General features: G+C 37.1%; 6 protein-coding genes and 1 long non-coding RNA gene across 12 annotated transcripts; 2 read left to right on the top strand and 5 right to left on the bottom strand.

Annotated features, from left to right (window-relative positions):
- Positions 1-3,957: 3,957 nt before the first annotated feature.
- On the bottom strand, positions 3,958-5,187 carry LOC110843762. Its single transcript, XM_022089794.2, has 2 exons — positions 5,009-5,187; positions 3,958-4,735 (listed from the first exon to the last, which is right to left on the bottom strand). The coding sequence occupies exons 1-2, from the start codon at positions 5,024-5,026 to the stop codon at positions 4,394-4,396; spliced, it is 360 nt and encodes a 119-aa protein (XP_021945486.1). The 5' UTR covers positions 5,027-5,187; the 3' UTR covers positions 3,958-4,393.
- Positions 5,188-6,222: 1,035 nt separating this feature from the next.
- LOC110844699 (piwi-like protein Siwi) lies at positions 6,223-10,639 on the bottom strand. Of its 2 annotated transcripts, none has more exons than XM_022090968.2 (11): positions 10,385-10,639; positions 9,787-9,855; positions 9,559-9,646; positions 8,680-9,467; positions 8,018-8,591; positions 7,799-7,949; positions 7,566-7,717; positions 7,363-7,490; positions 7,100-7,268; positions 6,742-7,021; positions 6,223-6,659 (listed from the first exon to the last, which is right to left on the bottom strand). In XM_022090968.2, the coding sequence occupies exons 2-11, from the start codon at positions 9,844-9,846 to the stop codon at positions 6,395-6,397; spliced, it is 2,655 nt and encodes an 884-aa protein (XP_021946660.1). In that variant the 5' UTR covers positions 9,847-9,855; positions 10,385-10,639; the 3' UTR covers positions 6,223-6,394. The 2 variants fall into 2 exon arrangements, with proteins under 2 accessions (XP_021946660.1, XP_035703475.1); XM_035847582.1 differs by having other exon boundaries at positions 9,787-9,887; positions 10,385-10,516.
- Positions 10,233-12,390, top strand: LOC118434329. Its single transcript, XR_004833937.1, has 2 exons — positions 10,233-10,479; positions 12,115-12,390. It is a non-coding gene; the product is annotated as an uncharacterized LOC118434329 (long non-coding RNA).
- On the bottom strand, positions 10,980-12,920 carry LOC110844787 (SEC14-like protein 4). The gene is made up of 7 exons (XM_022091075.2): positions 12,609-12,920; positions 12,433-12,508; positions 12,321-12,364; positions 12,086-12,209; positions 11,590-11,877; positions 11,169-11,347; positions 10,980-11,089 (listed from the first exon to the last, which is right to left on the bottom strand). Exons 1-7 carry the CDS (start codon positions 12,660-12,662, stop codon positions 11,042-11,044), a joined length of 813 nt encoding a protein of 270 aa, XP_021946767.1. The 5' UTR covers positions 12,663-12,920; the 3' UTR covers positions 10,980-11,041.
- A 1,370-nt stretch (positions 12,921-14,290) lies between these two features.
- On the top strand, positions 14,291-16,155 carry LOC110842713 (uncharacterized PE-PGRS family protein PE_PGRS44). Of its 4 annotated transcripts, none has more exons than XR_004834014.1 (4): positions 14,291-14,441; positions 14,513-14,993; positions 15,130-15,716; positions 15,791-16,155. XR_004834014.1 is itself a non-coding variant. In XM_035847948.1 (3 exons), exons 1-2 carry the CDS (start codon positions 14,421-14,423, stop codon positions 14,960-14,962), a joined length of 471 nt encoding a protein of 156 aa, XP_035703841.1. In that variant the 5' UTR covers positions 14,291-14,420; the 3' UTR covers positions 14,963-15,716; positions 15,791-16,155. The 4 variants fall into 4 exon arrangements, 1 of the variants encoding a protein (XP_035703841.1); XR_004834016.1 differs by having other exon boundaries at positions 14,513-15,291; positions 15,631-15,716; XR_004834015.1 differs by having other exon boundaries at positions 14,513-15,508; positions 15,631-15,716.
- Positions 16,156-16,161: 6 nt separating this feature from the next.
- LOC110843885 (keratin-associated protein 19-3) lies at positions 16,162-17,557 on the bottom strand. Of its 2 annotated transcripts, none has more exons than XM_022089941.2 (7): positions 17,425-17,557; positions 17,207-17,351; positions 17,094-17,138; positions 16,981-16,998; positions 16,807-16,815; positions 16,696-16,743; positions 16,162-16,629 (listed from the first exon to the last, which is right to left on the bottom strand). In XM_022089941.2, the coding sequence occupies exons 1-7, from the start codon at positions 17,437-17,439 to the stop codon at positions 16,502-16,504; spliced, it is 408 nt and encodes a 135-aa protein (XP_021945633.1). In that variant the 5' UTR covers positions 17,440-17,557; the 3' UTR covers positions 16,162-16,501. The 2 variants fall into 2 exon arrangements, with proteins under 2 accessions (XP_021945633.1, XP_021945634.1); XM_022089942.2 differs by having other exon boundaries at positions 17,106-17,138.
- A 1,648-nt stretch (positions 17,558-19,205) lies between these two features.
- On the bottom strand, positions 19,206-20,784 carry LOC110844353 (glycine-rich cell wall structural protein). Its single transcript, XM_022090532.2, has 10 exons — positions 20,630-20,784; positions 20,402-20,534; positions 20,309-20,332; positions 20,183-20,200; positions 20,064-20,108; positions 19,947-19,988; positions 19,825-19,872; positions 19,701-19,745; positions 19,617-19,631; positions 19,206-19,550 (listed from the first exon to the last, which is right to left on the bottom strand). The coding sequence occupies exons 1-10, from the start codon at positions 20,642-20,644 to the stop codon at positions 19,516-19,518; spliced, it is 420 nt and encodes a 139-aa protein (XP_021946224.1). The 5' UTR covers positions 20,645-20,784; the 3' UTR covers positions 19,206-19,515.
- Between the last annotated feature and the right edge of the window lie 4,161 nt (positions 20,785-24,945).

The raw sequence follows: 24,945 nt of genomic DNA, 5'->3' as shown, positions 1-24,945 counted from the left end.
AAAGTAAATACGGGCAGATGCTGTATATATATTTGCCTCTTTTTAAAGACATGTGATGCGATGTGACGGCACACCGTTTAGAATCGAGGATGCATACAAAATCTGCAAAAAAAGTTAACAATTTGGTAACTCTGAAGAAGACACGCGAAAAGAAAAACGAAAAGTTGGTACATCATTTGGCGGAAAGAAGCAAGATAAGTTAACAAGCACGACTGCTTTAGTCTGAAGAATGACTGCAATTGACTTAAACGAAGTCAGGAGGGCAATACTACCACACCACTCGGATTTTATTGAACACTACTTCTTTTTTTTTCACCAACAACTACTTCTTTTTTTTTCACCAACAACTACTTCTTTTTTTTCACCAACAAAAACAACACACCCGTCCTACACAAAGTTTTTAACCACAATTACACATTTAAAATAAAAGGCGATACGCTCAATTGTCAAAGAGCAAACAAATTAAAGTAAAGTTCACTGTGGATGAAAAAACTAGATGACAAATGACGCATGGCATTCATTCCTCCTACTTCTTGGACGATTTTTAAACCAACTGATACCTTTTTCTTCCTTCCTTACGTGTCATGAGCACGAGACATGCACAAGTTTATTTTACAAATCCAGATTATTAGGCCGATAAAAGCAAAAACAGCGGAAAAAGTGGTTACCTTTCGTTGTAATTATTGTGGCACAAATATCATTTTATCGCAAAATGAGTGTATATATGTAATTGACAGTTTTGTTAATTGTGAAGTCTACTCGGTCATAATATCCAATGATATGATTCTACTGAATGGCTGTCTTCTTTAATCGGGGTGGGATTTATTTAATTCAAAAGGATGGAAGGATGGGAAGGGTTCAATTAATTGGATTGAATTGTATATCGCCTTATCCACATTTGATCGCTTATTTTACCCTGATAAAAGTCTTAATTTACTGCATTGAGGTTGGCTCGTTGCTGTATGATGAGTCTGTCCTAGTAAACAAAAAGTATAGCAAAATGCTTAAGAGGTATGAGAAGAAGAGTTTTACAATCTCTTCTCATGATCGCATCAGTTGTAAAAAGCGAACTAAGCTAATTGGCACCTCTTTTTTGTCTTTTCCCGTCTTGCATGTTTTCCTTCGTATTTTTGCAGAGACATTGAAATCGAGTTCAACGCAGAGATGGACCCAAATTTGAGAAAAATGAAGGGTAGATAAGCACACATGTCTGTACTTACTATGTATGTGTCTGTATATCTACGTAAAATAAAGCCGACACGAAAAAATCACCAGTTAAGACGGAAAAATGACAACGCTTAATTGCTCACTTGTTTCAAGAGAGCAAGAAAAAAAACTCATCTAAAGTCTCAAATCACTGAAAATCAGCAACAAGATAAATTTGAAACCATCCCGTGTCGGCACACTTACAAAATCTAAGACAATTAATTATCTCCCAATTCTTCGAGAGAAGTTAGTGTTCCAATTTAGCAAAAATTTATTTCCAATGCGTCTCTTCCTATTGGTTTAAGTGCAGTTCACTGTATCCATTACACATTTACTTATTTAGCAATAATGCCAAATCATTACTACAGAATACCTAAATAGATAAATAAACGTGCCATTTTCCAAAAACAGGAAGGAAGGTGCGTCTGTCAATATTGTGCAATTTCAACAGGACCACTAAAGTAGGCTCAATCAATTTGCTATTTTATTAACAGAGCCCCAAACTAGGTCTACTCTACCTTCGTGCTGCGGCTAAATAGGATGAAAAACAAGAAGAAACATATTTTATTGTTTTCTGCCTGCACCCACACAACAAATAGCTAATGAACCTTTACAAAAAAAATTCAGGTACCCAAAAAGTTTTCAAAAAATGAACATAAAAAATTTTATTACGTGGATCTTGTCGTTGGTTTTTAACCACCATACAAATTCTGCTGCTGCGGCGTAAATAAATACCTACGTGTGAGCCGCTCCCAGTAAATTATGTCTTTCTTGGCTCAAAATTATGTAAGTTGTGAGCAACAAAGTAATTGAAATTAATTGAGAATTCATTTAAATTTTCAGACTAGACACATTCATTACACGTTCTGGTGGTCCTTACTTATTTTGTATGCTAATAAAAACACTTTCACCCTCTGCGTATGTATGTACTTCCCGAGGCAGGAAATGCATCTAAATAATGGGACTAGTAATACGTATTTAGTTATTTTTTAACGAATGCGCAAAAATCACCATAATTTATTATTGGATAATAATGAAATGGAACGTGCCAAAATAAGGTAACTTTAATCAATACTTATCATAAACGTAAACGTAAAGTCAAGAACGCTGCTGACAACAATGTTGTTGCACATGTTCACAACAAATATGTGCATCTAGTCAACATAATAAATAAAGTCTCATGTGCATGTCATGTCTCAATTTATTCACGTCTTCTTGACAGCAAAATTAGGTAAATGTAGCGTATAGTAAAATGTAATCAATCTGCCCCCAGTTATCGTATTATTATTTCGTTTCCTGCGTTTTAGAGTTGGTGAACTATTTGTGATTGTAAATTACTTATTACATAGTTGTACAACTGTAAATAAATATGTACATGGGATTGAGTGGTACATAATTTAGCGTATTAATCAGACAACTGACAACTGTGTATGGTACAAATGAGTAGAATTTGACGAGTGTCAAGCTGTATGTATGATTGAATAAAAATGAAATTAAAAAATACTTTGATAACCTATCTGACGTGAACTATTATCGATGATATGACTCATTATGTCATCAAATCAACAGAATTAAACTGCACTAATTAAGATATTTTTACACTTGATGAAAACGCTTTCCTTCCGATGAATGAACCTGTTTAGTTAACAAATCGTTCCATCGTATAGCCGCTCAATATTTATAGTCTGTAAAATTATCAGTGTTTTTTTACATAATTAATTTATTTCCGCGCTGATCTCGTTTCAAGTTTCGTTTCTGAAACCGGTTATTTTTATCAAAGATTTTTTTTTCTGGGAAAATGTAATGCAAAATAAATAAGTAGATTATGCCATCAACAAATCGACAGGTTACAGGGCTTTGGTCGAAATTGGGTAGAAATTGGGTTTGATAATTTCTTTATGATTTGTGTTCCAAGAAAATATGTTAATTTCTAAGAAGAATTTGCATCTTTCTAGATCATAATCACCGCAAGAAATTTTCAACGAATTCCTTTTGCGGTAGACTTTTTGGCAGGTTTAGAATCAAAAATGATGCGACATGAGTGATGCCTAAGTATTATTATTACTTATTATTGCTTGTCGTGTCACTTACATATTTAAAATTTGCGAATATTACAAAAAAAACATGAGTACACTCAAGTATGGATTAAAAAATGTGTACATACATATCGCCCTTATCAGAACACCTTTCGACAATCCAATCCATAATAATAATTTGTGGATAAGTTGCCAAACAAGTTTTTCGGTTGTGTTTCACTTTCACTCTCACATCTATAATAATCTAAAAAATTCTATTCGCACAATATTTTGGATAACATTGTGTGTGTGTGTCTTAATACTAGAAGAAACTATGTGTGCTTACATCAATTTGGGTAATAGGAAATAAAATAATAGGCAGGTGCTTCAAGTCACAATTAATAAAAAAAGAGAATGCCGTACGTCGTTCTAATGTTAAATAAGTGAAAAAAACTAACGCAAGGTGAACGAATGTAACCTATTGTCTAATAATCTATTGTATTGTCTTATGTACATTGAAAGGAAGGAAATTGATCATTTTCATCTCCAACAACCAGTTTCTAAATGGGAGAGGTCTCTCTTTCTTCGTCATAAACAAGACAAATTTCTAATTTTACGAGTTATCGAAATAATATGACATCAGTCCTCCTCGCAGCTAAATTATTTTATTACAGTCTTCATTTATGCAAAGTTTAAATAATAATAAAATGACAAAATCACGCCCAATCTGTAAACATATAGATACTTTTAGTTTTTCGTAAAAAACGCTTTATTTACTTTTTACCTCGTAATAATTTGCTAAAAATCTCATTCACAACAATCTAATCACACTAATCAAACACACATTTCTCAGATTCACACAGTATAAAGTTCTGGCCAAAAAAACGTAAAAAATTCACCCACAAAAAAAAACATCAACTTCTACACAAATAACGGTAACGAATTGATTCATCCTCACATACAACAAGCACTCAAAAAAGTCGTGAAAACAATCATACAACAATCACACACACACTAAATTCATTCATTCCAAAAAAAAACACTGGTTTCTGTTGTTAGACTAAATTTAGTATTAGACTTTTGACTCTTTGTGCAAAAAAAATTGCAGATATGAATTTGAACTGCTGCTAGAAGAGAGAAGAACCTAATTTTTTATAGCAAGCTAGTGCTTTCTATCGTCTCCACCCGGACCCCCAGCCTTTGGGGTGTTGGATGGCAGCGTTCAATTTTAATCCACCCTTGATTCCGAACTTAATTCTGGGCAAAATTGGGATTGGGATGGTGAACTTGAGGTACTTGAACTTTGGCCAGCCCCATCCCTTGGAAACAGGTGCTTGCCAACCCCATCCGGATGACTGGGCTGGAGCTTCCCAACCTCCCCATCCGCTCTGATCTGCGGCCGCAACCTGGTCAGCGCGCTCTTCCGCGACGGGGATTTCGACAGGGACGATTTGAACTTCCTCCTCTGGGGCGGGAAGGGCGGCGACGAGGACTAGCGCGGTGGCTAGGAGGAACTGTAAAAAATAATGAGGAGAATGTTAAAACCTGGAAATTTTCAGGTTGAAAGTGCGTATAATTGCGCTTTTAATGGTGAAATCGTTCATCCCATCAAATTATATTTATTGACGGAGAAATTCATAGAAAAAAACTATTGATGTACTTTTATGACTTTCAGGCACGCACATTTTGTCACACACACACTTTAGCGAAAGTTTTGTGGTGAAATGAGAAATTAAAATGGGACAGTATTTTCATGTAAACGGCAATAAAAACAAAAATAGACTTACCACAGCCTTGAAAACCATTTTTCGATCCTTATTTGTTTGTCGTTCGGATTAGATGATAGCACAATTATTCGATGAGATAATAATACTTAACAATGCACACACACACTTTCGACAAAATCGTAGAAACAATCGCTCCACATGCGATTCACACCAACACAAGTTTTCGAATGATTGAACACAATTTCAAAATGTGTTTATATACTAGAAATTTTTTGGCAGACCCATCCATGCTTTTTAACAAAGCTTTGTAAAGGAAGAAGAAGAAGGAATCGATTTATGAATAATTTTTAGATTCAGACAACGCTACAAATTGTGTAAAACGATACATATTGCATGCATGTTAGTTCGTAGACGGTGTTGCTTGTGGGGTGATGAGGGGGCTTCCCTTTAACATTTAAAAGTTGACTTGACACATTAAAATGTCAGGCAGGCAGTGGTCAGGCCAGGCAAAGGCGCTGCATTAACACATATTTTTGCTGCTGCTGCTGCCTTCTTGAATGCAAACCACTTTAACTAACTCGTATTTGCTATCACTTCCACTTATTTAATAGACTTCCTTCTCGTTGAAACCTACATTTAATAAAGTTGAACCACCAGCTCTGCCGTTGTCGTCGTCGGGGTCGTAATATTTAAAAGTGGACAATAATTGACCTGTCCATCCGTGATTTCAGCGTTATTGTTCTAGCCAGAAGGCGATGAGGTAATAGGACAGGTCACCAAGATTTACATATGTATGCATGCACTTAATTTGCATGTCTGTCTAGTGGGAAGAAGTTTTATAAAGTAAAGTAAGTAAATAGAATTAGTGCTGCTGATTAATAATTGTCGTTTATGTATGGGTTGCGTTGCGTAATAATTGGCTTGGAGTTTGAATTTCTAAGGAACAGTTTTCAATGAATGGATGGATGAATGAATGAGTGAAATATTATTAATTACAGGAACGAAGCAAGACTTCCTTTTAGCTTCTACTAATTTTTTGGGGTGAGTAGATTAATTAGTGATGATGATTGAAAGTGTAAATAGTGTGGCGTTTATTCGGAACAAAAAATTTTGATAAGATGATCCCTATTATTTTGTGATCTGGTCCAAATTTTATGATGTGAATATGCACTGATTTTTTGACCCGTCATAATGAGAAATATCTTGTACATCCCGTAACAAAGTGGAATGAGAAAATATTAGCAAGCACAATAAACGGAACACATTTGTTAAAATTAAATTTTATGAATAATCATTTATTACTCTTTAGAATTTTTTTATGATAACATGTATTATCAATAACAAGGATGGTAAATATTTTCATACAAAAAACTAATAACTAACGTCGCGTTATTAAATGCTAAACTATAAGCAACGCAACAGTGAAAATATTTTTTCGAAAGATTTTTAAAGGTACCACAATTTTTCCGTCAGTGATGGCAAGGCCCTTTCTCCAATGGCGACGCCAGTAATGTAGGCCAGCTTGTGAGCATATTGACATGGCGCTGGGACGGCCACCGTTCCACTCCAGTTGAAATATAGATGGCACATCTTGTAAGATAGGAGCTGGAGCCGATCCGCCGGCATCGCCATTTCATCCAAAACCACGTTGTAGTTTGTGGGACTCACGGTTCCTTGGCGTACATCCTGGGACACGAGAAAGAAATCGTATCTGTCCAGGAACAAAAAGAAATTGTTGACAAATTTGAACGAAATCGAAATTAAATAGTCAGAATGAATGAATGTTAATTCACCTTTCTGGGAGGGTGACCCCGGTGTCGATGACGGTCCCTACTGGCAAATTTTGCTTCCCATTTAAGAACGCTCGCGTGTTGATTTTTTTCGTCACAATGACGAAAGTGAGCTTGGGCATCTCCTCTCCGGCTGCTCCGTAGACATCCGTAATCGCCAGCTTCATTTGGGCGATCTCATGGGATAGGACGTAGCCAATTTGTCCCTCGCCGACACCATCACGATACATGACGATTTTACTGGGCAGGTACTGGTTGATGCGCATGGATTCTTGCAACATAACTTGAAAGTAAACAAAAGAAAAAATCACCAAAGGACTTGTTATAATGAAAAAACATGTAAACGTTCAAGATTACTTACTCGTGAAATCTGTAAACAGATTTGTTGCCAGCTCGGATTTGTCCTTGTGGAAGGAGACTAAGGAGAGGTACGATGTTAGTGAGGGGGAGCTTGTTGCCACCAACGCTCCAGCACTTTCTCCTTTTCGATTGCTGCAATGGTAGACGTCCAATCCCAACACCATCAGCTTCTATTATTTGCAAGAAATCGAACCAAAACCATTCAATTTTCGAACAAGAAATTATGACGACATTATTTTATCAATAAAAACAAAATCAAATTACTTTCAGAGGCACTTTCACCGACCATGGTACACCGCCCAATTTGGCTGTCATCTGGATGATAACCTTACTTGCAATCGAGTTCAGGTTTTTGTTTGTCAAGTTCTTCGACAAAAAGCATTGGGATGGAACTGAAGAAGGAGAAAAAAATTACAAGACCTTGTATTTAATAGTAATTGGACGAGATGAAAAGACAAGAAAGTTACCTCCCAACACGAGCGTAGTGTAGTTCTTAATCTCCGCATATCGGCGAAGCGTATTATTGGGAAGAACGAAGAATACGAGATCCAATTGTCCGAAGTTTCGAATCTTCTCATCCAGAATGGTCTGGTCGTATCTATTGACGTCATACTCGATGCTGCAAAAACAGGAAAAAAATAAATCCGTTACAAAAAAAATGCCAGCAGTTTATCTTCCTAAATGAGAAAAACAAGCTTACATGTCCAGAGGTTGAGACACTTGGATCCCAATTTCCTGTCCCATCTTCTTGAGAGTGGTCAAGAATGATCGAGTCGCGGGAACGTCCTTTGGCGGGCTCATGACCACCCAGCGCTTCACATGTTCTGGTTTCAACATCTCGCTGCGAGAGTCTGGAACAAAAGAAGCATGCAAATTAATTAGAACACAAATTGGTAAAACTAAAAGATAAATGACTCACTCTTCATTGGGCGCGTCCAGTCGCCCTTGTCATCAGGCAAGATTGGACTGTCGGGGTCAGGTCCAAGAACGATCTGCTGCTTCTTCATGATTCTGGCTTCAGTGTTAAGCGCAGTAGCAGCAAATTTGATGTTCCAAGCTGCAAACTCCTCTTGCACCTTTTCGTTTGTCGTTAGCCGGTACATGAATTCGTCCAACTTTTTCTTGCGAGTTGTAGGATCCATGTGGAGATGTTCGGATAATCGCTTCATCAGGGAGAAATTTTTACGCATATCGTTGGAAAGTCCTGTCGGATTACAGAGCGAGGGCAACAAATAAATGTCCCCGGTTACTCCTTTGTTGATGTCCTTCTTTTTTGGCTTCGACACCAGCAGTGGTTGCTTCATCATCTCCTCCGTGATGGTAATGTTGTACCTACATTGGTAGTACTCTGCATATGTCTGGATTGAGCCATCCTGTCCACGGAAGCTCGATGCAGGGGTGGCCTTGAAGTCCACATCCGAGATGGTGTAAGTTCGCCGGTTGTAGTGCGTCATGACAATCGTGTCCTCGATTTCGGCTCGGACAGCTTTCTCCTAATAAAAACATATCAAACGAAAAATCAGTAAAAATTGATTCAAACAAACTACGATCATTAAAAATGTAAATAAACAAATGACTTACGAAGTCGTTGGCGGACATTCCAGGCTGCTTGATAGCCCGCATCAAATCCAGGACGGTACAAGTTCGAAGGACCTTGTGAGTCACTTCAACGCACAAGAGCGTTCCCCTCTCGTGATTCCGAATGGCCGTGATAAACCCAGGCCACAGTTCCAACCGGTCTTGCGGAAACTTTATGGCCGCCGCCCGGTCATACATATTCCTACCCAATTCTTCCATGTTGATTAATGTCATGGTCTTTCGCATGACGATATTGTAAAATTGAAGATACATGGAATCTTCTGGGTTCACTTGTCCAACCAAGCGGATGGTGATGGTGTAGGCCACGTTTCCCGCAACACTAGTAGCGTGCAACGTCTGAAACTCCTTGGGAATCAGCCGGGTCCTGTACATAACAGATCCATCAAAGACATACTTGTTCAAAGTGTCTTCATGTTGGCGTAGGAGGGCTTTCTTGATAGACGTATTGTCTTCAACAGGGGTAAAGTCGACCCGGAATTGATATAGATGAAAGTCGGGAGTCTCGTTCATTTGGTAGTAGTTGGTCACCACCTGCACTTTGTGGCCATCCTCTCCCACTTTGTTGAAGCCATCGTTGATTGTTTTCACAATCGATGACTCCTGCGAGTAGTTGGATGTTGATGTCCTACCACCCGAGGATCCAGTCTCAGTAGACTGTCGCGTCGTCGAGACTGATTCATCGCTGCTCATGTTGTCAGTTGTTCCCGTGACGGTAGACGATGGAGCGTAGGTGCTCGAACTCGACTGAGAGCCAGCGTCGTTGTCCCGAACTGTGCAGAAAATGAACCATTTAAATTACCAGTCTCTCAGGTTAGTACTGTTATTATTATAATCAGAAATAAAATATTATGATTCACTTACGACTGATCGAATCAATTTCCAACGCCGTTGAAAATGACATGACTGAAGCATCACTGTCGATGTCACTCCCTGCTGGAGCACCTTGTGGCTGAAACATTAAGAAATATTAATAATTGCTTAATGTCAGTCAACTTTAATCATATTTGTGTTATGAATTTATTTAATAACATTCAGGACGAAAGGTTTATACTTAAAAATGGTGAACAAATAATTTATAAAATCACTCACGACAAACCGATTTCTTCCTTTGGCCCGGCCACGTCCCAGTGATTTTGCTTCTTGTTCCATTTTAAATTCCTTGTTGAATATGTGGAACAGAATAAATTTTTCTATAAGAAAAAACAATTTTTTTCCGTTGATTCTAACATGACTAAAAGTGAGAAAAAAATAACACGAATCTCGAAGTTCGTTGCACTGCGCGAGGGTGAAAGTGACCTCTCGTGTGAAAGAGAAAAGAAAGAGGAGGCATGCTGCTCTCAGCCCAACATGGCCGCCAGCAAGCAAACTTCTCTCGGAGAAAAAAAAAATCACCCCCAAAAAAGTTTAAACCCCATCAAAACCTGACCCCCCTACAAAGCTCTTCACAAAAATGACTGGGCTGTCTGCCCCCACTTGAATTATGAGCGGGGGGAATGCCTCACAACAATTAGCAGAAAAAGAGAAAAAACGAAAATTTTACGACTAGTAATAAATACTACAAAATAACACCACCTCCTCGAAGCCACACCTACCCATGCAATTAAAAGAGCAGGAGTGGCAGTGGGAGGTGTGTTTACCAGTGGGGAACTTTTGAAAGTTCCCGAAAAAAAAACTTGTGGAAACTTACCTGGAGAATTGAAGAGAGTTTATTTCTTGCTTCCGACTTGGTGTAGATCTGAAGGCAGACTGGAGACTGGAGCGAACGAGCAAGCTGAAGTCGAAGTGAGTGAACGCTAACGTTTTTTTTCTGCTCACTCACGATAGGCCACGTCAGAGCGAGGGGCGGAGTCTCATTTGCATATTCTCCAAGCGAATGAACTTTTGGTTTTTGTTTGAGACGACAGGCTGTCTCACAAGAATTTCGTGTCTTTCTATTTTTACATTTTTAGGAAACTTTGCAATTCCTTTATATATTTGCGATTTTATTTTGGATGAATTGGTGAATAGAAATAGTTAGATGATTTTTTATAACAGGGTGGATTGGGAATAAGAGTGAAGGACAGAGAATGAGGTACAATTTAGCGAGGATGTGGTTTTATGAGAAGTTGAGAGTCTCAACTCGAGAATTTAAAATTTAATTTCTACATAATATGTAAATAGTCGTAAAACAAAATTAGTATTTAATTAATGCAATTGCAATTACTGATGAGATGAGATTCCATGTTTTTAAAATATTCGGAAAATAGTCGAAATGCAAATTTCCGAAGCCCCGTGAAAGGTCGTTTCATATGCGAAGCATGGAGAATTATTTTATTTAAAATCATTAAGAAACATTGTACAAAAATTAATTAGTTTGCAATATTATTGGCGATCCATCCGGTGCAATAGACATCTACATTAGATAAACCACATTAGAAAAACAATTTCTTATCAAGCGAGCCTAAATACCTTGAGATAAGACAGGCACTCACCTTCAAGTCATCATCTCCGTCGCCACCATACATTTTTGGAAATTGTTCGACGGGGATACATTTCTCAATTTCATTTCGCCAAGTGTCACGATCCGAACCAAGCATGATTATTTTTCTCGCCGTCTTCTCGTCCATCACCGGACGAACAAATTTCCATAAAATTTGAAACGTCCATGGGGCTGTTGTCAGGTAAAAGTAATGAAAAGCATATTTGCAACGGAATTATTTGCGAATCAGTAAGTTTGTTGTTGGTAGAATTCTAACAAAATATACATAAATATTTCTCGAATTTTATGCAAGCAAACTACTCTCAGCTTTCATCCCCAACTTACACAACTCACGGCATGAGCAAAAATTTCATCCATTTCTTCCATTAAAATGTAAATAATATGATATAAGTAATATGTACATACATACATACCATTCACGACAAATCCTTGTCCTAACATTTCTGGGTAATTACTGTCGAAGACTTGGCACGCCTGCATTATAACTTGAATCGCTTCGAGGGATCGGACTTGCGAAAATGAGAAGTTTTTAAAGTCATATATTCCAACGAATTGACCCATCCAAGATTTCCCTTTGTTCGAACGAGCACAAAATCTAGTGGCAAGTTCCATGATTTTGATACAGTATGATATTAAGTCTAAGCCTTGGCCAGCAGCTACGGCTGATCTGATATCCCATTCCCCAATTTTTGCGATGAGTACTGGAATTTTTTTTAAGTACAATTTTAATGAGTTTAATTGAGGAGGTTGCTGATATTGATGGCACGCTTGCAAAGGATTCCATACATTACGTATATATATAATAAGTGCAATAATTTGTATTTATAATTGGCAATTGGCATCATAAGGATGGTTTTTCTCCCTAAAACAAAAGTCACCCATTTTTAAATCGTATTTATTTTTACCCACCTGGATTATTGTTTTTATCTAAACCGCAGATGTGCCAGGGAAAAAGACCGTTCGGACTCCAGCCAGGGGGATCTGATCTGGCGACGAGGTCATCAATGGCATTCTCCTTCAACCAAAGGTGGTTCTACATACATATTGTGTGAGAACAATAATTGGTAAATTGACCATAGTTGAGTTTGTCATGGCTGGTAATTCCGGTCAAGTGATTAATTAAATTAATTAAGATACTGCGCACCTTGCGTAGCATTTGTTCTGCTGGAGTAATACTTTGTTTCCCAGCTAAACCGAATAAAAATACATATATATATTGTGTATGTGTTAATTTCTTAATTAAAAGTTTTACTGACCTCTCAACCATCTCACCAAATTTTTGTCGTCCTTATGTTCCTGAGCTAGATTTAAATCTGCGACTCGTTTCCGAAGCTGATTCAAAAGTATTCCGTTTTTAAAGTCATTACAGTCATACATCAAATCCTACAAGAAACTTAAATATGTATGTACATAAATCCTATGCAAATCTTACCTCCTGAATTAAATTCTTCTCATGCTCACTCGCTGCATGTGACGCGGATTCCATTTCAATTCGAGTTCCAAGAGTCAATTTAGTATCAAACCTTAATTCTGATCCCTTTCAGATTAACTTGGTATGTACATTCCTAGGTAAATCTCAGCTCCATGCAATCCAATTCAACTGTTCTGAAACAAATGCAGAGTGAAATAAAATTATGACCAAATCGTACGCCTTACACAGAAGAAAAGTGCAGATTGATTGGGACAAGTCATGCAAAAAGATGAAACTGCGCTGCAAAGCATCATATATGAGCGATCTTAAGGAATTCCAAAGCATAAGTATAAGACGGTGAAGAAAAGAGGAGGATAAATCGTTAAAAATCATAGCACAATAAAATGGAACGACACATATGTACATGCTGCGTTACTGATTAATGCATTAGAATGAAACCTTATAAAATGCATGTCTTTTGGAGAGACGACATAAAAACTATTTTCATGGGCTTTTTCCTCATCTTTCTGACTATAATTACTCCTTCCAATCAATCCAGAGTTTCATCCTTGAGTCAAAAAGTTACGTAAGTGATTGTGCGTTAAGTTTCCTTCACCAGTTCGATCAGTCTAAATATTATTATGCAAACAGGTTTGTGGCGATTGGCGATGTGTAAAAACATGTACGAAAAATCTATGCTGGACTGGACTAAACTAGATATTATTCGCTATATTAATAATTAACCATCGTAAAAATTTATCTGTAATGTAAATAAGCACGCCAAAATTTAACGAATTCTATTCCATGCAAATGCATATCTATAGAATGAATGAAGCGACAAATGTCCAATTTAATGCCATGATTTTGTACATATTTCTGTCGATTGACTGTGAGAACCACAGATTAGGATATAAGAGAGGTGAGAACTATTTGAAAGCATACACTGCATATTTGCACAGTATTTGCAGAGTCTGAAATTTATAGTGTGTAATAAAATGCAAAGGGAAAATAATAAATATAAATAGGTATGCATTTTTGTTTATATATTTACGTATATATAAATCGTTATATTAAGTATTTATCCAACTTGTTACTGAATTTCATTGGATTTACAGCTATATTAAATGCTTACAAACCGTAATGAAATGACTCATCGTAGTAATGATATCAATTTAATTTAAACTGGACCACTTAAAATTCTGACCAAAAAGTTGTCAACAGGAATTTCTCTCGAAAACGACAACAAATTCCATCATTTATATGCGAATCGTTCAAAGTTTGAGGTATTATAATGTCCATGACTTGAATACAGAGTGCATGACTTACGGGTTGTCTGATGTCAAAAAATGTCCAAATATTGGGTACCTGTCAACTACTTACTGTGACTACCATTAAAGCTTCGTTTCATATCTTTTGGAAAAGGGTGGTCGTGGTCGTTCATGTCGTGTATGCAGTTCGTGCGGTCATGACGAATGGCTCCAGATCGGAATACAAATGATCTCTGCAAGGTTATATTTGTCTAAAGTTTCTCAGGAGCAATTAGCAGTTAATTGTAGCACCCACCGCAGTTTAATTTAATGAAACACTTAACATAAACGTCAACGACTTTTTTATTATGTATATTTAGATATGTATGTACAATAAGCTTGCATATCGTCATTCGTCATCACGACTGAACTGAACGATAAAACTGAGACGTATGTATGTGCACTCGGGTGACTGGCGTTGGTGACACTGACCATATAAGAAGGTTCAGTGTTGAGAAAGTTTTGTCATTTGGTGAATTGGAGGTGGCGAAATTTGTTGGTGTTGGAATAACGATAAGCACTCAGAATGAATAAATTTGTAGTTTTGGTAAGCGTTGATTTATTTTTTCACCTGAAATACAAGGAAATTTAGTCTAAAAGTATTTCGCAATATTTTAGTCAATTTTCGGAGTGCTATCCATTGCTCTGGCAGCCCCACTCGGACCACCGGAAGATAACGAGCCAGAGACGACGCTGCTGGGTAAACGGCAAGGAGAACTTGACACTGCGGGTACTTTTGGCGTCAACGTGTACACGAATCCGTACGGAGGGGGATTATATGGGGCGAGTGCAGGCATTATGAGCCCCTACGGTATCGGAGGGTACGGTGGGGGGTACGGCCTTAGCGGCCTTGGCGGTGTGGGGGAGGGTACGGCCTTAGCGGCCTTGGCGGTGTGGGGGGAGGGTACGGCCTTAGCGGCCTTGGCGGTGTGGGGGGAGGGTACGGCCTTAGCGGCCTTGGCGGTGTGGGGGGAGGGTACGGCCTTAGCGGCCTTGGCGGTGTGGGGGGAGGGTACGGCCTTAGCGGCCTTGGCGGTGTGGGGGGAGGGTACGGCCTTAGCGGCCTGAGTGGCTTTGGGGGAGGACTTGGTGGTTATTCGTAAGTCAGCTCTATTTAATTCCATCCATTTTTTTCGAAACTGTGTAAAAAGAAATCCAAACTTGTGTAATAATACGATCAAATCGAGACCCGAATTAATTAAATAAAGTCACGTGTGCAACCCATAAATAAACAGAGACGGAGGTGGCAAGTCGCATTTGAAAATGAAATTGATGAGGTTTCTACAAAGCTTGTCCGCCGCGGCTGGCATGGGGGTCATGGGCGGAGGTGATCAATTTAGTGGTGGGCAATTTTTAGGACCCGCAAGACTCACGCCTAACGGAATTGGGCTACAATAGTAAGTGTTGTAGAAATCAAAATCATGGAAAAAATTCCTCCTTCTGCCAACGCTGTTTACTTTTTGTTAAGAAAAAATCTCGCATAATACTCAGAAAATTAATTAGTATGTAACAGTAACCACTAAAACCTCGCCGTCTTCCGCCTATTTTCATGTCTGTCTGGTAAAATAACTTCTACACGGAGCGCACACATCATTAAATATTAAGCACACATATGTACGTACAACCCCCTTGGTAAACCTTTACTGTTTAACCAGTTAAATAAATTAGTAAACACAAATTTTCCAATCCAAGCTTTCTCCATTTTTTAACAAAATATGATCCCAACCACGTTTCAGCCCGTACGGAGCTGGCGTCCTTACCGGTAATCAGTATGGTTTCGGATTTGGAAATCAATTCGGAATCGCTGGAGCTGGCCTTGTCGGTATTGGTTTATCAATGTTAATTTATATCATACCGTGACACAAGTAGTTGACCAGAGGATTTCTGTTTGTGTAGGGTAACCAACTCGGCGGGGGTGGTGTTCGCCTGGGCGGAGGTGGGCTGGGGGGAATTGCCATGGGGGGCTATTTTCCCATGTCACCACTCGGTCTTGGTCTTGGCTTCGGACAAGCATCACCCATTCTTGATGTGACGAAACGACGAATTGTAGACTCTTTTGGACGATATGTCGCCCAGCGTATTCCATCATTGCTGGACCGTGTCTTTGTCAGAGGCATGGATGATGATGACGATGACGATTATTATGACGACTGACCCGTGTAAAAATTGGTTCAAATTGTTTTTTTAATTTTTAGTAAATTATTATTGTTGACACATTTTACCTACATGAATAAATAGCCTTTTTCGTACGTCTCTTACTACATGAATCTGTTATATGAAAGGTTTTCATCACTTTATTTTTTGGATAATTTTGCACATATTTAATTTGTAGGAACAAAAATAAAAAGTAATCATAAATTTGTTTTCTTGGTTTGATCGAATTTGAATTTGTTTGTGGGTTACGAATAGAATAATAATATCACAGGTAAGTTTTACAATTTTTGTCTCGATTTTTCTTAACAATTTGGAATTTTATCAAACCAGGAGTCTAATATAATACTGCGAATCAGTCCGAATATTTTGCATTGGGCATTGTGGTGACTAATTTTTTTACCAATAAATAAAACCTCGGGATAAATACGGACGTAATGTTGGGGACACATTTATTTAGTAAGCCCCGTGTCCATGACCAAAACCACCGAAGGCAAGAGTGTGACCACCAGCGAATCCATAAGATGGAGCAAATCCAGAGTAATATGCGCCATGGCCGTGACCAATTCCGGCGCCATAACCTCCTGATAGAAAAACACAATTTGATAAGACAATAATTATTTAGTCTTGATAAGGGGATAAGATCATACCATAACTCTTTCCGTAAGCTAATCCATGATAACCATTTCCGTACCCGCCTAATAAAACAATATTAATTTAGAACTATTCGAACGGTAAAAAGACATATTTAAGATGCTTACCATATCCTCCTATAAAAATGGAAGACAAAAAATGTCAAAGAAATTTAATTTTTTTCAGAAATAGGGTTTTAGCCCGAGCCAAAAATTGTGGTGGCGATATTTTGATATATTTTTTTCAAAATACCAAGAAAATTCATGGCTCGGGCTATATCACGTATGCAAATTTGTGCTAACCATATCCACCGTATCCACCTATAAAAGAATACAACGCATAATATAATAATGCATTATTATCTAATAACGGAATGTGAGGAGAAAGACAGCGCTAAGATAGGTTTGATATTCACTTGAAACTTTACCATATCCAAATCCGCTCCCAAGGTACGCACCTCCTGCGATGATAATGGTTCCCACAATTAGTAATCAATTAATTATTGATCGTCCCTAATAATTTAAATACCGTAATATCCTCCATGTCCTCCTAAATGACCTAATCCGCCCAACTGGCCTAATCCCCCGTAGTATGCGCTTCCCTCAGCTTTGAGATCCTCCTTTTTCTCGGGAGATGCTGCAACCGCTCCGGCGACAAGGAGGGCGAAAAGTGCCTGAATTTTACACATTTTTAAAAATAAGACACACGAAGCACTATCGCAGAAATTTTGAGTTATGCCAACTTACTGCGATCTTGCTCATTCTTGAGATTTCCTAAACTTAAGAATCACTTTAAAAAAAATATAAATATGATTCCCCGTTGAGAAGAGGACTGAACTGAACCACTTGACGAATTGGTACAGAAATGAAGAGTGGATTCACATTTTATAAGAAAATTGACAAGGCCGGTACAAAAGGTACACGAGTTATTGGACCAATTAATAAGAAACATGTAAAATGTGTTAATCTCACAGGAATCTTTGTTAACAAATTAACAAGGCTGGGTATATGTGGACTATTTACTAAATAAGACTTAAATTAATATGACATAACACTACGCATTGTCATTTACATAGTCAGACTTATGTACTGATTTAATACACACACAACTCATGCACAACCTTAGTCGCAATTAATCTAAATCCCATGCAGCACATCTTAACAATGGAATATGCATATAAAAAAGTGCAAGAGTTGAGTCGTTACTTTTACTTGGAACTAAATTAAATGGAGCATTTGTTGAGAATTCCTGACTTTTTTTGTAAAATTCATACACACAACAAATACGGTGTTAGTGATTAATTCAATCCACTTGAATATGCTGCTGAGTTGATAATTGACGAGCAACTTGATAATGGGATTTCTTCAATGGGTGGATTTTTAATAACATAAAATTATTATGTACAATTCCAAATTTTACTCTTTTTATTATTATTATAGCACAGTTTCATTTCAATAAGTATTTACGAAATTTAGCAGAGGTGCACTAACAAATATGGTTCAACTTCAAAGGTATTGTTATGATGCGTTGTTACGAAATGGTTGATGATTTTTAGCAACTTTTTTAACGAGCATCACTGGGTACGTGTTACATCTCCGTTTTGGATGCGATGACGCGTGCCATATATTTTCTAATTGTGTTGATAACGTACCTGGTACAGTGTCATAAATTGTAAGAATTAACGTATTACTTTGATTTCTCTAATTAAAAGTTGTTTTGTTATTTCCGCTTATCAAGAAATGATTTATGGAACTTATCCGCAGGGTTAGGAGTTAACCGACGGGAGCAGGAGTTGTGGGGCTCGGTTTCTTGTCAAATAATCTCTTTGACTTGTTTCCAGCTTTATTTAACGAGAAATATTTAATTTCTCTATTAAAATCTCATTCAAACCCATGTGAACTAGTTACATATTTCTTACTTTTGTCAAAGCATTGCAGCCCAACTTGCACGACTTGATCTTCTTTGTTGGTTTCCTCATCGAGAATCGTGTACGTATCGGTCACTCTTTTGCACGTGCCTGGACTTTTAGTTGTATTACAGTTTGCCATTTCCTTAGCTAACGGATTCTTTGTCCGGTTGCACTGGTAAATCGTCTCGAGTCGACATTTGTCAAATGTTGCAGTTTCATTGGGAAAGTAGGCTTTACTTTTCACCATTTCATGACCACAATAGCTTCCAGGAAGCGGAAAATTAACGGGACACTGACATCCCTCGATATATTTGGAATTCACGGTCAAAAATATGCCATTCCAATTCAGAAGAATTATAAGAATAGATAAAGTTATGAGACTGGAAAAATACGAATTCTGATGAATTTTTGAGAAATAATTCTCTGTTTTTGACATTTTTGTGGTGGTGGATTAAAAATTAGGTAGAAAAAGTCTGGTACATTTGTAAGCCATTTTCATTGTCTGCTTCGATTGATGACGTTTCATGAGTTTGATTGACCTTGATGAATGAATCCTAATTGTTAATTGTTTAATATGAAATTGTGCGCTTGAATGAAATGAAAATGAGAACAAGTAAGTAATTTTTTCTTGAGTACATACTTTGTGTTTTATTATATAGTAGAACAATTTAGGATCATGATCAATGTTGGCTAGCTGAGTATATTTTCATATATTGTAAAACAAACTTGAATAGAATGTTCACGGGTTTTTTTAAGGGACGGGACTTAAATATGAGAATTAAATACTGTTGTAATATTAGTAAGGGTTGCATTGCAGTCTCACAAAAAAAAACAATAATAGTGGGCACAATTTTGAGATTGTTTCGAATTGATGGCATCATCAGGTATAAAAAAATATGTTATCGCTCGTGTCGGGGTTGACAGATTGTTACCCGTAAAAACCACCTCGGTGTCCCCCGTAACCTTTTCCGTGCAGATTCATTGAATTAGTTAAGTACTTAACGTAGAGGTCATGTCATAAACTCTTACCACCATAGCCAAGACCTGAAATTATTAAATATTGGTCAATTAAATAGTCAATTAATTGGAGCTATCAGAGGAGCTATCGTTTACCTCCGCCATAAGCTCCATAACCTCCAAGACCGCCGACACCATAACCTGTAGGTACCATGAATTATTACATGAAATAATTACATGTTACATGCTACTATTTTTCAGCATTTTGAATAATACTCACCCCCGTACCCACCCAGACCGTACCCCCCATAACCAAGTCCTCCAAGACCTAGATAATAAATTTCATAATAAATTTCCGAATTGACCCTTTAAAACAGTAAAAACGGAGGAGTTATCGTTTACCTCCAATGCCATATCCGCCGCCGAGACCGTAACCACCATAACCTGATTATTTCATGAAATTACATGTTACATGCCATTATTTTTCAACATTTTGAATACTTGAGCTATCAGACTCACCTCCATATCCACCCAAACCCCCTTTATATCCTAATCCCCCAAGACCTATAATTGCATAATTAATTTCCGAATTTAGATTCATGGCTCGGGCTATATCACGTATGCAAATTTTTGCTTGCCATATCCACCGTATCCACCTGAAAAAGAATACAGCACATAATATAATAATGCATTATTAACTAGTTAAATAAATATGAGAAGAAAGACAGATCTACGATATGTTTGATATTCAGTTTAAATCTTACCATATCTTCCAAGTCCAGCACCTCCTGCGATGATAATTATTTATGAGTAATTAATTAACAGTTATCAATTACTGCTCGTCTCTGATTATTTACCATAGTAGCCTCCCAGTCCACCCCCATATCCGAGACCACCGTACAAGTTTCCTTCCGCAGTTTGAAGCTCTTCCTTCTTCTCCTCAGCAGCAGCGGACACAAGTGCCACACAGGCGAAAAGGGCGACGACAGCCTTTTATAAGAATAACGAGAAATAAAATAGTTTTCAAAATGGAGAGAACTAGAAACATAATATTTTCAAATATGTATTTTGACAAAATTTCTTACAATCATGGACTTCATTTTTGGAAAATGTATGATGATTCAATTTCTAATCTCAAGTAAGAGCTGAGAGTGAACTGATGCCATCTGGATACCATTTTAGTCCTTTTATACGGATTCTCCATAATCACTTCTTTCTGCCCAATTGTCTCATTTGAATTACCAAGGAGTGATGATGACGATGATAATAATAAATATATAGATAGTTAGCCCTCAAAAACATAGGCAAGCCCTTTGCCCACAATTTTGTGGGGTGCTACTCAAACATACATAAGTTCATATGGACGCTATATCATCAAGCATTACACTGACTGACTCGCTCACTTAATATGTAACAACATGGAAAACGTAATATTTATGGGGTGAGTAAAGTAATTTAGTTTATCGTAATTTGTTAAATTTGCAACATGTACATACACTTATAATAGAGGTTGTTAGATACTTAACTAGTTGGTGGTGGTAGTGTCGTTATGTATTAAGTATTACACTAAATTGAGGAAAAGGCTCACCAGTTCCACGTGGGAATGTCTGCATTATGTATCAATGTTACCTTTGTCAAAACTACGAAACGTTGTGTAGGGCACGGTTTATTGTTTCTTGGCTAAAAAAACTAAAATCCACCTGACATGACAAGAGACGTATTCATTGCCTGGACTTGACACTGCCTAAGATTAAGTCTGCAGGTTAAAATTTTTAGTGGTCATCATTGATAAAGCGATGAATGTCGACACGGTGCTGCCACTGAATGCATAAATTGGAGCAGGTTTAATGAGTCATTATTCTTCAGGTAATAAGCAATTGGTGGTCTGGTCTTACCGCTGCGTGAGATTACTTTTTTCTATTGTAATGTTAAATAATAATGTTGTTTCGTTTCATCAATCGAGTTTTATTGATTCAGTTATTGACACTGCTAGGACACAATTTAATTTCGTTCCTGTGGGACAACTTGACGAGATTGCAATTTTTAATTTAAATGTCGATTTTATTAGTGACACCAAATTTTTAATTGCGCAATAACATTGTTTCTTTGAGATATCTCGGACAGACCGTGAGTAAGTTGTGATGATGCTGCAAATTGATGATGATGAAAGAATGTAATATAATTTTGCTCCTAATTAAATCTACATTCATAAAATTTCGCTAAAAATTCGTATTCTAGTTTTGTGGTGCATGTGCACGTACCACCAATTTACTTAACAAATAAAAAACATAATCAGATTTCACATTTTACATCTCGAACGATAAAATCAAACATTTAGTCGTCATCTCCACTTCATAAAAACAATTAGCAACAAGCCAAAATTACGTAAAATCTATACATAGTGCTAAAATCACAGAGGTGCACTAAATAAAAATGGTTGCGCTCCCAATTCCAAAAAGTCAACACACTTTTAAAATGAATGATACTTTTTTTATAAAGTACGCAAAACACGGCAATAAATAAATCTCGTGAGAAGTCGTAGGTACCTTCCAGATCTTTTAATTTGATTAATTACTCAGCAAAACCAAGGAAGCTACTCAAACTCCTCTCTCGAGGATGAGGTAGCACTATTTTTGTTCATCAAGGGCAACAAAACAGTTCAAGAATCCACAGGGTACTTGTACGAACATATCTTTTTTAAGATTCTGGGTGTGTGGTCTTGTCAAATTTTTGGCATAAATTTACGTATTGTTTCAACAATCCCAAACATTTAAGCTGGTATAATGGACTCATTTTGTGTATAAATGGACTGAAGGTAAAGGTGAATGTTATATAAATTGAATTTTGAAATTACTATACCAAGAAAATTGCCTAGATAATTCAATACGAAGGGTTTTTTTGGTCCATTTGGTCTGAAGAAGAAATTGGTTCTGCAAACTGTTGTATGCACCTCTGTGAAATGTAATCTGTTTGATTGTTAACTTAATTGTTGCGTCAGGTGAGATCATGCGAAACGGACGCGACGCTGCCACCACGATCAGTGCCTTGCACTAATGTCTCCCAAGTATTAGCACAACATAATAAATCCAAGGGTTTTCGTAGGTACTGCGCGAGTTCAGGGCAGAATGTTAAGGATGAATAATATCAGGATATCGTCGTCGCCAACGCCACGCCACAGCCGCCGCCGCCAAGTTTGGCATAAAACATCCGACCATGTGATGAAAGTGGAAATTCAATGAAACAATACGAAGTTAACCATATGAATGTGAGTCGAATTGTTGTCTTATTTATTTACTTATTATGTGAGATGGATGAATCACACAGTGCGGAAACTTGGTTGATCAATTGTTATAATGATGACACACACGTTAACAAGTGGTGATTCTGAATGAGGGAATTTGTCACATTCGTTTTCGTCTGTGGCATGAATTTCAGTATGGAATCAATTACTGTACTTCTTGCAACTTCCTGATATTAAACTGAAAATTGTAAATAATTTGATGTAAAATTTGCAAAAGTTTTTTTTTCTGCAATTTTATTTTTTGCTAGTACAACAATAACAATGTTTTAGTGGTACATATACATGGAATAATTACATTAATATTAATTCGAGTCCTTCATTTTACCAGATAAAGCATGTACAATTTGTATTTTTCCAACGAACGAATTTGTAGTGAAAATGTTATTGCGTCATAAATATTGCAACAATTTATTGGAGTTTGATTCAATGACACTGAAATTATTTACGTTTTGTGATGAATCACTTTTGACTTGTTGACTTGAAACACGTAGTTTAGCGTCCTGAGAAAGAATCACACACGCCAACACCTAAAACCACACAAATTCCCTGGCATTTATCACCTTCAGTTGGTTACTAATTCCACTGCCAAGTAGTAGATAAGCCGTGCTCCATATTGTATATTTATTGGTCACACACACACAACAATGTCATGTCCTTCCATTTTGATCGTCATTAACAAAAAGCAAATTAATTATTTCGACGAAATCACACCATTAAATGCGGAGCTACTTTGTAATACACTTGGTTATTAAGTACGTTACTTTGCCTGCCAGCCAGCCACTCCTTGGGCTAGTTTACATGAGACTTATGTGCACAATGTTTCTGATCAGTTGAATTACTGCATTTTTGATTACGGATTTATAATTGCGGATTGTGGTCTAGTATTAAGAATGATAAGTGAATGTGTGTACATATGGGCAGGGTTAAACTTAAAGTTAATCTGCCAGACTAGATGCATATATGTAGGTAAACTTGACAGATAATAAATTATTACAGACGGCCAGACCGTGTCAATCTTGATCTTGATATTATTTATTATTCATTATTCTTCTTACATATTATGCATTTCCAGCTTTTTTGCCAATTGTGTGTGATGGACGCATGGTTTTTCTTGCTAATTTTGTTGAATGGGAAATATGAGACTTTTGCAAAAATTTGCAAAAATATTACGCTTTATAGGTTTTATTACTTCACGTACACAGGTATAACCCAAAAGAGGAATTTTTGGGTACACAAATTTGTTTTAGTTTACTTAATAATCGTATTAGATCGATTAGCAGATAAGGTTTGTTTGAGCATTGATGTAACCGAGATAAGTTTGTATCTTCTCCTCACATAAAAATAGCTAGTATTTGTACTTATGTATGTAGCACTGTGTTTTTGAGGAGATGCTGGCAACGATCTAATTCTGTTGTTTGTGGTATATATCACTTGTAACTTGTGTATCACGTCGAAATCATCAATGATAAAGAGGAAAAGTAATTATTAAGTTGTAATTAAGTTCTGGTGCATTTTGATTAATCCGTTTTGGCACTTAAAATGTGCTTATTAAGTATTTTTATTATGAAGAGGAGGGGGGTTTATTTAAGGTACAAATATGTACGCCTAGCCTGGCAGAGATTGAGATTAAATATGATCCATGCTATATTTTTGGCAAAATTGATCTGATTCTTTGTGGTTCTAAAATCCGTGTGATCCTGATTTTGCGAAAGATAAGACGTAAACACAGGAGTTCGGCGTGATACCTGCGGCGTAATAAAATGTAGTGCAAAATTTGTGCAAAATTCACCCTCACTTTATTTATATCGTACCTACTTGTTTTTGTACCTACGTACACGCCACAAACACGAGGAAGAAAGCCATAAATCCCCAACCAGACAGATTTAAACTTTTCGTATCTCAATAAAAGATCAAAATCGCAGAAAAACACAGATTTTGCATCAGAAAAATAATACGATGAAAGATGTTTCAATCCTTTTAATTTCTAATCTTATCAAAGTGGCAATCTTTAATTAATCAGTTTGCGAATTTTTACTTACATACGAGACGAATTCCTAGAATTATAAATACACAGCATGGCGCTATATGTACATACATATT

This window comes from Folsomia candida, unplaced genomic scaffold (genome assembly GCF_002217175.1).
Source record: "Folsomia candida strain VU population unplaced genomic scaffold, ASM221717v1 Fcan01_Sc002, whole genome shotgun sequence".
Taxonomy (NCBI): Eukaryota; Metazoa; Arthropoda; class Collembola; order Entomobryomorpha; family Isotomidae; genus Folsomia; species Folsomia candida.
This window is presented reverse-complemented; position numbering and strand designations above follow the sequence as displayed.

Coding starts and splice junctions, on each gene's coding strand:
- LOC110842713 (XM_035847948.1), top strand. CDS start 14,421: ATGAATAAATTTGTAGTTTTG. Junction 14,442..14,512: donor TGAATAAATTTGTAGTTTTG/GTAAGCGTTGAT, acceptor GCAATATTTTAG/TCAATTTTCGGAGTGCTATC.
- LOC110844699 (XM_022090968.2), bottom strand. CDS start 9,846: ATGGAACAAGAAGCAAAATCACTGGGACGTGGCCGGGCCAAAGGAAGA. Junction 7,950..8,017: donor CTGGACGCGCCCAATGAAGA/GTGAGTCATTTA, acceptor CTTTTGTTCCAG/ACTCTCGCAGCGAGATGTTG. Junction 7,022..7,099: donor TCTGTTTACAGATTTCACGA/GTAAGTAATCTT, acceptor TTTACTTTCAAG/TTATGTTGCAAGAATCCATG.
- LOC110844787 (XM_022091075.2), bottom strand. CDS start 12,662: ATGGAATCCGCGTCACATGCAGCGAGTGAGCATGAGAAGAATTTAATT. Junction 12,509..12,608: donor AGAAGAATTTAATTCAGGAG/GTAAGATTTGCA, acceptor CTTTTGAATCAG/CTTCGGAAACGAGTCGCAGA. Junction 11,348..11,589: donor ACAAGGATTTGTCGTGAATG/GTATGTATGTAT, acceptor ACCTGACAACAG/CCCCATGGACGTTTCAAATT.
- LOC110844353 (XM_022090532.2), bottom strand. Junction 19,873..19,946: donor CGGCGGATATGGCATTGGAG/GTAAACGATAAC, acceptor TTTATTATCTAG/GTCTTGGAGGACTTGGTTAT. Junction 19,746..19,824: donor CGGTCTGGGTGGGTACGGGG/GTGAGTATTATT, acceptor TGGTACCTACAG/GTTATGGTGTCGGCGGTCTT.
- LOC110843885 (XM_022089941.2), bottom strand. Junction 17,139..17,206: donor AGGACATGGAGGATATTACG/GTATTTAAATTA, acceptor TTATCATCGCAG/GAGGTGCGTACCTTGGGAGC. Junction 16,630..16,695: donor AGCTTACGGAAAGAGTTATG/GTATGATCTTAT, acceptor TTTTTCTATCAG/GAGGTTATGGCGCCGGAATT.